Source organism: Camelus ferus, chromosome 2 (assembly GCF_009834535.1).
Source record: "Camelus ferus isolate YT-003-E chromosome 2, BCGSAC_Cfer_1.0, whole genome shotgun sequence".
Taxonomy (NCBI): domain Eukaryota; kingdom Metazoa; phylum Chordata; class Mammalia; order Artiodactyla; family Camelidae; genus Camelus; species Camelus ferus.
In genome coordinates this window covers 46,807,406-46,817,396 of record NC_045697.1, presented here as the reverse complement: position 1 = coordinate 46,817,396, position 9,991 = coordinate 46,807,406, and the positions used below count along the sequence as shown (strand labels likewise).

The following is a 9,991-nucleotide window of genomic DNA, read 5'->3' as shown; positions in this document are numbered from 1 at the left end:
AGTAGATTTGTAAGAAGAGCTTAAGCAGGGCTGATTATGATTACAGAGAACAGATTTATCTCTTGTCATCAGATGGTTAATGTCAGGACTTTGACTTAAAACCATATACACTAGTTTTCATAAAAATTTAAACATGAGAAATGTCATATACTATGGTAATTCACATTCAGTGAATATAAAAACAACATTAAGTAATTATAACTCTGGATTTGTCTGGTGACTTTCACTGCACTTTGTCAGAAGTGGTCAAAACACTTTGTCTTCACTTATTTTTACTGGGGAAAAAATAGTAAACAGGATTATACTGGTGGGTTATATAAATATTTACAAATGACATACAGCTGCCATGTATTAAGTCAACACTTAACATCTTAATATTTTAAAATAGTAGAGTCTCCTATTTTGCTATGATTTTCCCACTTTTATAAATAAAATGCAAAAAGTAGCAGTAGAAAAGGAAAAGGAAGTCTGGCTTTGAATTCAAAGAGACTTGCATTAGATCCTAGATATTTACTTTGCTTCTTTGAGCTTCAGGTCCCCCATTTACAAAACAGGGATAGTAATACCCACCTCCTAGGGCTGCTGAGAGAGTTCAATATATTGTTAATAAAGGCCCTAGCATCATGCCTGAAAATTACAGGTTCTCAATAAATGGCCAGTTATGTCACTAACAAAAAAAACCAGATTGACACAAACAAGCTGATAGATATTCCAATTTAATTACTGGTTGTCCTTTTCTTAAAATCTCCAAGTTCTGATTGCATAGCAGAAGCCCTTCCTCACCACTTCCCCCACCGGGAAGGAGAAGGAGACAACCTCCTCAAGAATGGGGAGGACATGACAGAGACGGGTTCCCAGAGGAAGGAAGAGAAAATCGAATATGTCTACCAGAAAAGGCAAAGGAGGAGGAGGGAGGGGGCATGAGGTCTTACTTGATGATCCTGCCTTCCCCCTCCAGGATGAAAACTCGGATAAATAATGGCAAAACCCAAAAGCAGAAGAGCGTCAGGAATTTGCCCTGTTCCCTGCTCAGCATTCTAGGAAGAAACAACCTTGCAAGACAACCACACCCAACACAGAACTACTACAAACAGAATAAAAGGGCGGCATCATGTGAGCAGGCCAAGGAAGGTTCTGTGATGGCAGGCCTCAAACCTCCTTGGCTCTTGTGCAGCACGGGCTTCTGTCCACGCATTCCTTCATGATCCCTGTAGGGTATGTGGAAGGCTGAGAGTTGAGAGTGAGAAGCCACTGGCGTCACTGTGAGATGACCCCAGAGCAGATGCCGCAGAGCAGACACAGGCTAAGCCAGGGCTCAGAGGGCAGGCATGGCCGAGACACGAGGACCTGCAGTGCTGTGAGAAGTGAGAAGAGAGCAAGTGAGCAAAGAGGGCTCCGGGCTCTGACCACTCTGAAAAAATAAAATACTGGTTTAACCATGACAGACTCTGGCAGCAGATTAACAAGGCGCTTAGTCTAGATTAGATGTATCTCCACAGAAGCCAGTGAGAACCCAGCTGGCAGCACAGAGATCCACACACCGGTCTGGGCTTTCTCCCCTCTTTGCCATGAGAACACAGGAACTTTTCCTGACACCTAAAAGCCATTTCTGCCAAGAGAAAGGGGAGGAGGGAGGACAAGGGAATGCCAAGATCTACCCCAGAGATCCTATTTTAAACCTAAAGAAACCTTGTTACTTTTCTTGTCATCTTCAAATTCTGTCCCATCCTGCTCCACTCAAAAAGAAATTTATTTCAGTTCTAAAGAAATGAAACGCCTTTTAGCTCTTGATAAGCTAGATGCAACGTGTCCAATTCTGTAAGTCATATTTTCTTTCCAGTAGACCTAGAGATGAAACCCAAATATCCATTATGTCTCTATTCATAACTTAAAAGTGTCCTAATTACATTAGGTAATAGGAAGTAGTACCTTAGGTACATTTTCTGTTTTTAAATTCTGCATTGATAATTTGGGCAGGTCCTTCCTTCTTTTCTTTATTCAATGAATATTTACTGAGTATCTACCATGAATGAATAATGTGCCAGGAGTTAAGGAAACAAATGAGACAAGGACCCTACCCTTAATAAGGTAGAAAGGTTTCTGTGATATGTGAGTGGACTATAGAAGTTAAAGAAAAGCTAGTGGAGTATTGCTGCCCATTACTGAGTAACTACAAACACAACAAAACAAAACAACAACAGAATCTTACTAACTATAGAGATGTATTACCTTTTCCCATCTATCAAATGCACACAAAAATAATAAGACAAAGGTTGACTATTATGCACAGAGCAGTTAAAAAGCATTTTTGTATAAAATCGTAATTACAGAAAAGCTCATTTCCAGAATAAGAACAGTAAATCAGGCTGCAGGGCAGTCAGAGGCATAGAATAAAAAATCTTATTTTTTTTTAAAAGTATATTTGCCATAATGAAAGAGCAATAAGATATGGGAGAATAGGTCAGAAAGACTATCATCATTACCTTTTTCAATTTGTTTCAAATACTTTTAAGAGAGGCACACAAAAGAAGTTAAATAAAAAACGAACATTCTATAGTTCTTTTAGTTTTCTCAGTAAATATTGCTTGATACGTTTTAAGACATTAAATTTTAAAAAGTCAAATAACATTGTAATAAATGTCCTAGGATAGTTTGCTGTTTAAGGGTATAGAAATTTTTCATAAAGATAAAATATGATTATAGCCCTTAATTTATTAGCTTAAGTTCAAATTTTTACATTACAAGGATTTTTTAAAAATAGGCAATGGCAGCCTGAGGAGTATGTTAATTGATAACATGATTTTATGAAAACAAAACAGAATTTTATGACTATCCTTTAAAAAAAAATCCCTGTGATGTTCTGAGGATATTAGTCTATAGAAATAGCATTGCAAAATGTTTCCAGAAAAGCTCTTTGAACCATTGCCATTCACAGAATTTTTATTAGCCTTTCTTCCTTATCTCTGCTACCGTAAAGCTCCTTAGCACGGAGAGAGCACAAAATTTAGGAAAAGCCTCTGCTTTTATCCATTACCTCTGACAAAGTTGGTATTTCAGTCATCCTAATTGTGTATCATACACTGACTGAAAAGTGACATTGTTAGAGATTATAAATAATTAAATAAAATGGTATCTATCTGATTAGTATTTCAAAACAATATTTTATCTCTTCTCAACCCCCTCTTTATCTTTGTAGAGTGCAGTTGCATTTGAAATCTATGGTTTCTGGCATATCTGGGGTAAGGTTATACTAGGAATTTACCAGACCTGTCAGTCTCTAACTGTCTTCCATATTTCATTATATCATTCCAGTTATAATTAGTTGTCTGGTAAAATTAGGAACAGTCTATTTCAGTGAATGCTCATGTGAACATTTAACAACTTTTTGTTAGGATGACAGCTTAGCGACAGAAAGAATAAACCAGAAAGGGAGAGTCACTGAAGTAACCTTGGTTAACTCAATACTGCCAGCTCAATGGAAGATTTTAAGATTTTGCATTTTTCTCCTCTTTGTTATTAATCATCCACATATTTCTTGTCAAGAGATAAGCATCAATTTGATGGCATTCCTGCCTCAACTAGCATGTTTTGAACTGACCTGTCTTCATTGCTATGGCTCCCTAGAAACTTTGCTGTTGATGAGCGTTGATTCAGCTGAATGCTTTGACATTCAGCTTGTCAGTGAAAGCTATTTTAATCATTAAGATGCGTCTCCCTTCCAAGATTGCAAACTGTTGCTGCTTATACACAACATTCTATCATTTGATTACTGTGGAGAAGAAAAGAAAAGAGCCTGAATGGTTATTATTACTACAGATTATATAAAGAACTAGAATTTACAGAATATTTAACTGTGTATGAGATACTGTTCTAAGCAATTTATAGAGATTGTCTCATTTAATCCCTGCCATGGTGGAGTCTTGCCACCTGAGTTTTCATCCCATTTATTATCTGAATGATATGCAGCCCTCATCTTGAAGTAACAGTACTTACTTCAGAGGAATATTAAGAGGATTAAATGAGATAATTCACACACAGTACTTAGAATAGTACCTATAACCTAGAATTCTCATAGTGCTATTAGTGATTATTACTATTTTGATGTGAGAAATTAGCTGTTATTATATTAAGTTACTGAGATTTGGAGGTTAATTTTTAGAACAATTAGCCTATGCATACTAATATTCTTGCTACCAACATGGCCCAAACATGGCAGTGGGCATCCCAGACCTGAAGAGGACTTTGACTGGAAATGACCCAGAAGGGAATAGTGAGGACCAAAGATTAGATGGGGCTAATGAAGATGTCTGAGCAGATATCACACCAGAAGGACAGTGATGTTAAGTAAATATCTCCTTCATCTTAGAAATAAACTTCAATTACAGTGACAGAAAGAAACATTTGAATTATTCCTGAATTTGGACACTCAGATTTATAACTGCCACAGAATAATTTTCTTACTATTATTTATTATTTCTCTTCCCCTACTAGGGTTATAGTTATTTTTGTTTCTCATAGCAGATATTAAGTGCTTTTGAATTCATCAAATTATATATGTAATATACCAAACTATATAAATACAGTGTTAAAACAATCTCTAGTTAGCTCTGTTCTACTTAAAATCTTTCTCAGGTAGAGTGTAGTAACTGAGGAGAAGCCAATAACCACAAAGATGAGATCAATATTACACAACTCATTCTATACAGATATTTTTTAAATTGATAAATTTTTTAAAGGCTTGTTCATTAAAAAAAAAAAAAAGTCTTGATAGAGCCCTCCAGGATTTTTAGGCAGGGGTAAATTTGACAACACTTCTCTCAAGGCATTAAGTTTTGTTTAATTTTATCTTCCCTTTTAGACTGATTTGCTGCCTTTGTCTTAAGCTTCGACCAAATGAATTGGTCACTGTGAAACCTTCAGGTTGTTAAATGACAGATGCAAAGAAGGACTCCTCTGAAGATACGCTCTTTCTAACCTTCATGAACTTACTGTATCTAAATTTTTATAATGTATGGAACCATAAGTGAATAAAAGTAAAATGGGATTAGTCTGCTATACAGATGAGGTTTCAGCATCAAAATGTACGAAAAATATAGTCCATTTACCCTTAAATGCTATAATGTAAACGTCAGCCTGTCCTAATCACTGGAGTATACTAAGCTCCAAGCCAGGCAAATACAAAATTTTATGAATGAGTAAATTAATCAAACAGTAATTATTTTAATTATATGCAGTGTGTGTCACTCATGATTCATCTTTGTTATGAGAAAGTTGTTGCTTTTTTCACATGTGAGTGTAAGGTGAGTAGGTTTAGAATTTAAAGTTTCTAAATTGACTCTTGAAATTCTGAAGGTGTTATAAAGTTCTTAGATGGAAATTAAATAGTCTTTTAAAACTACTTTTCAGTGGCTGCTTAGTATTAGTGTTACTGTGTAGTAGGAAGAACAGTAATTGTTTTTTGACTTTCCATGTTGATTTTTCACATTTAAGAGTGAAGAATAGTATAATGAACCCCTCAAGTACCCAACTTCAACAATTATTACATATTGCCATTCTTATTTTATCTATGTCCCCCCTTCCCAACCTCTCCCCGCCCCCCTGTTTTTTGGCTGGAGTATTTTAAAGTAAATCCTAGGCCTCGTATTATTTCAACCAATTATTTCAATATGTATCTCTAACAGATAAGGACTTGAACATAATACTACAACACCATTTAGCTCACCTAACAAAATTATTAACAGTTCCTTAATAGCATACAGTCCACGTTCAGATTATGCCTGGTCATCTCAAAATGTATTATATTTGGTTTTTTTAAATCAAGATCCAAACAGTGTCCACAATGGTTGTATTTGGTTAATATATCTCTAAACGTGGTTTTAATAGATAAATTCCTCCTCCCATTTTTAAAAATGACGTTTATTTGTTGAAGAAACCAGGTCATTTGTTCCGTTCAAATTCTCTCATCTGGATTTGGCTAATTGTAGCTTAACATGTCTCTCTCTTTTTTTTTTTTTTTAAATAAAAATGATAGATCTAGAGCTTTGTTTGGATTCGAGATTAATTTTATACACACACACATACATAAGATTTTCTTTTTGCAAGAATATTTCATAAGTGACCCTGTGCACTTCCAATTGCATTAGGAGGCACATATTTGTCTCTCTTATCATGATGTTGAACATTGACTTCAGATGTTGCCAGTCTGATCCATCATTGCAAAGTGCTCCAACTTTTCACCTATTAGCCACTGATGACAACTGGCTAGATCTATTATTTCATCAAGAGTTGCAAAATGGCAATTTTACAATTCAATCATTCTTTCTGCCTTTATTAGCTGTCATTCTATAAAGAAGAAATTTCTTTCATTAATTATGTGGATACCTGAAATAAAATTCATACCGAAAAGACAGGATAAATACTTGTTTCTTTACTGAATTTAATCTACTTTCAGTATTGAGTCCTTATAACTTCCAATACTGAGCAATGAGTTTCCCCCAACCCACTCTACACTCCTCCCGAATGTCAACAGGTGGTTTTCACAGTGAAACCTAGCAGAGCTAGAATGGGATAGAATAGGGCCGACCCAGGTGTGGTGCAGGAATCTAGGGGAGAAAGAGACTGGGTCAGGGAAGGGAGAAGGCATACCTTAAGCAGGTTCTAGGAGGTGGAATCTGAGTCTTCTGAGCTGTCCTGGACGTACGTGCTTTCCGTGGACTCACTGGGTTCCTTGCTGTCAGTGCCACTGTCGTCAGCAGCCGCGTTCTTCTCCTCCCAACAGGCCTCTTTGGAACCAGGAAGTATGCTGCCCTGGGTCTCCTGGTTCTCTCCCGGAGCCCGGCACCAAGTACCTGCCCTTCCCCTTCAGCTCCAGCTGCCTCCTCAGCTCATCTGCCATTTGCGAGAGATCCCGCTTCATAGCGTAAGCATCTTCTCCATCTGCGTAATATTTGGGTTCCACCTCACTAATCTGAAAGTTGAGGGTGTTGGAATAGAGGTGCAGGGCTGCCCGGTTACTCTTCCTGACATGCAGGGACACGTACTTGGCACTAAAGTTCTCTATCATGGCCCGGGAGGCCTGGTCCATCAGCTTTTGGGCCAGGCCGAGGCGCCGGTGTGAACGCTTCACGGCAAGCGAGGTGATATGTCCGTGGGGGACGTCATCTGGGTCCTCCTCCATTTTGGCCAGGACGTAACCCACCATCTTCCCGTCCTCGGCCTCAGCGATGTAGGAGAGCTGGGGCCAGGAAAGGCCATGGTAGAAATAGTATTTCATCTGGTAGTTCTCGGGAAGGCAGAGGAGGTTGCAGTGTTGCATGTTCATCAGGTCGTCTGGCCGAGCATTGCGGATGTTCATAATGGCGGCAGGCACCAAGCCGATCTGACGGCAGTGACCGGAGGAGGAGAAGCTGCCGCCAAGCACCAGGGACCCAGTTTGCCTTGGGAGTCTGGGTCCAGGGCCCGAAGCCGCGGGGCTGGATGCTGTGGATGCTGGATAGCGGGAAGGCGGGCAGACTGGGAGACGGAAGAGGCGGTGCTAAGACGCGGCTTCCGGAAGCCCGCCCCTAGTTGCAGCCAATGAGGTCCTCACGTCATTGTGCGCGCAAGCGCGCAGGGCTTGGCGGGGCGGGGGTGGGAAGTGGAGTTCATTAGGCTCTCAGGAGTTTTTAATGCAAGGTCTGATCCGTTGCTGTCATTATTCTGATATTTGTTTCAGTTTTAACTTTTAATATGGATACATCTGTATAAATTTTCACGAACTGAAGAAACCCATGTAACCAGAATCTAGAGGAAGAACTAGAACATCGCGAGCACCCCAGAAGCCCCTCTTCATGCCCCTTCCAGTCCTTCCTGCCCCCTGTTCCAAGAGCAACTTTCACCCCGCTGGATACTTGCTTCAGCTACCTTGTTTTGTGTAATTGTGTGTTCTTCATACTCTTTCCAGTTTGGTATTCTGTTGCCTAAATGTATCACTCTTTTTTCACCTATTGGAGTGTTGTTGGCCGTTTGTGCTATTTCCAATTTGGGAATAGTATGACTAGTGTAGCTAAATGTTTTGGAACATGTATCAACAAAAATACATGCATATTTACCTGGGATTAGAATTACTGGTCAGAAGATACTATGATATTCAACTTTTGTATAAATACTGCCAAGCAATGTTCCAGAATGGTTGCTGCACATTTTTATCAACATTTAGTATTTCCTCATCTTTTTCGTTTTACGCATTCTTGGGGGCGGGGGATTATGGTTTTCTTTTGTATTTCTCTAATCGCTAGTGAAGTTGAGCACGTTTTTTAGTATGCTTATTAACCATTCTATATATTCTTTTTATGAAGTGGTTGTTCAAGTCCTTTGTTCATTTTTCTATTGGGTTATATGTCTTTTTCTCATTAACGTTTTTTAAAAATATATGTTCTGGATATGTGTCCTTTGTCAGATATACTTATAGTGAATAGCATCCCCCTCAATTGGTTGATTTTTCATTCTCTTAATGGTGATTTTTGACACCAAGTAGGAATTTTAACATAGTCCAATTTGTCCGGTTTTGGTTTTGTTTTTGTTTTAATTTCATGGTTAGTGCTTTTTGTGTCCTGTTTAAGAAATCTTTGCCAACTCCAGGGACACAGAGACATTCTTCTATGTTTTCTCCCAAAAACTTTATTGTTTTACATTTTATGCTTAGATATTCAGTCCATTGGAATTTATTTTTGTGTATGTTGTGATGTAGAGGTTCAGCTGGTTTTTGCTCATATGGATAGTCTATCCATCTAGCACCGCTTAATGTTTTAATTGACTCTATACATTGGAAGTTATTTACCAATATTATTTCCATTCAGAAATGTCTCTTTTATGTTATACCTCTCTCCAAGAACAAGGATATGTGTTTTGAGATGACATGGCTCTCAAAGCATAATCCAGGAAGTCATTTGGTTCTTCTGTAATAGTTTCTTCCTAAAATGGTTTGGACTATCAGAATTTGAGTACATTGTGTTCTTTTATAGGAACATTGTATATTTACTTGACTTCCCCAAGTATAGGCTTGACAAATGGGGCAAGTGTGAATAGACCAACTTAGAAGAAATCAAAACTCACATATCAATTATTAATCTATCGCTTGTATTTTCATCTCTTTTGTTTATCTTTTTTTTATTCCCTAGGCCATGAAAGAAAGATGAAAAAGATCCTTGGGCCTATGCAAACTTGGGAAGAAGAGGCACCAGATTAACCAGTAAGTTTTATTTGTTTGAGTCTGTTTAATCCTGAGTATGAGGCCTAATCTTAGGGTAAGACAACAACAAAAAGAGTTTTCAAAGGCAACTAGTTAGACCCAGAAAAGGAAAATGGCAGTTACTTTGACTGTAGTGTGAGCCAAAGCATTTTCATGCCTAAGTCATTTAGAGAGCAAAACACCTTATGACAGCTATATGATAATGTATAACAGATCATCAACAAATGAACAAATAAATATTTTTTATACCTACTGAAGTGAACTCTCATTGTTTCCTCCATTGTCCATAATTATAAACAAGACCAAAAATTATAAATTCAGTCATGTGGATAAGCAAGAGTAAATAGCAAAGAAGAATTTTCTACTTTCTCATGCTGCTGCATACTCCAAACCCACCTTTTTTTCTGGTCATTGACAGGGCATAGCTACATAAAATATGAAATCAATAATTTTGGGAAAAAGAGTTTCTGACATTAACACCGAGTTTAAACAGTGGGCAGTGGCTGTAAGACAGTCAAGAAACTCCCCTTGTATTGAAACGGGAGCAAACAGACTGGGTTTAATATAAGCCCAGCCTTCTCTGCTTGCAGAGAATAACATTGCATATTTTGTTAGGCTAACATTAAAATATGATTGTGTCTTTAGGAGTGCTGTGATGTGTAGGGAATAGCATAGTCAGAGAGGCTGGGGCAGAACTGACTCATACCAAACAATGGGCTGTTCTTTGTCTTCATGGATTTGTGTTCACACCTAAAAACAGTT

General features: G+C 38.0%; 1 protein-coding gene across 1 annotated transcript; it reads right to left on the bottom strand.

Annotated features, from left to right (window-relative positions):
- Nucleotides 1-592: 592 nt before the first annotated feature.
- On the bottom strand, nucleotides 593-7,524 carry NAA11 (N-alpha-acetyltransferase 11, NatA catalytic subunit). The gene is given in 3 exon segments (XM_006190360.3): nucleotides 593-1,355; nucleotides 6,646-6,828; nucleotides 6,830-7,524. Coding segments are annotated over 2 exon segments (696 nt in total). The 5' UTR covers nucleotides 7,355-7,524; the 3' UTR covers nucleotides 593-1,355; nucleotides 6,646-6,657.
- Between the last annotated feature and the right edge of the window lie 2,467 nt (nucleotides 7,525-9,991).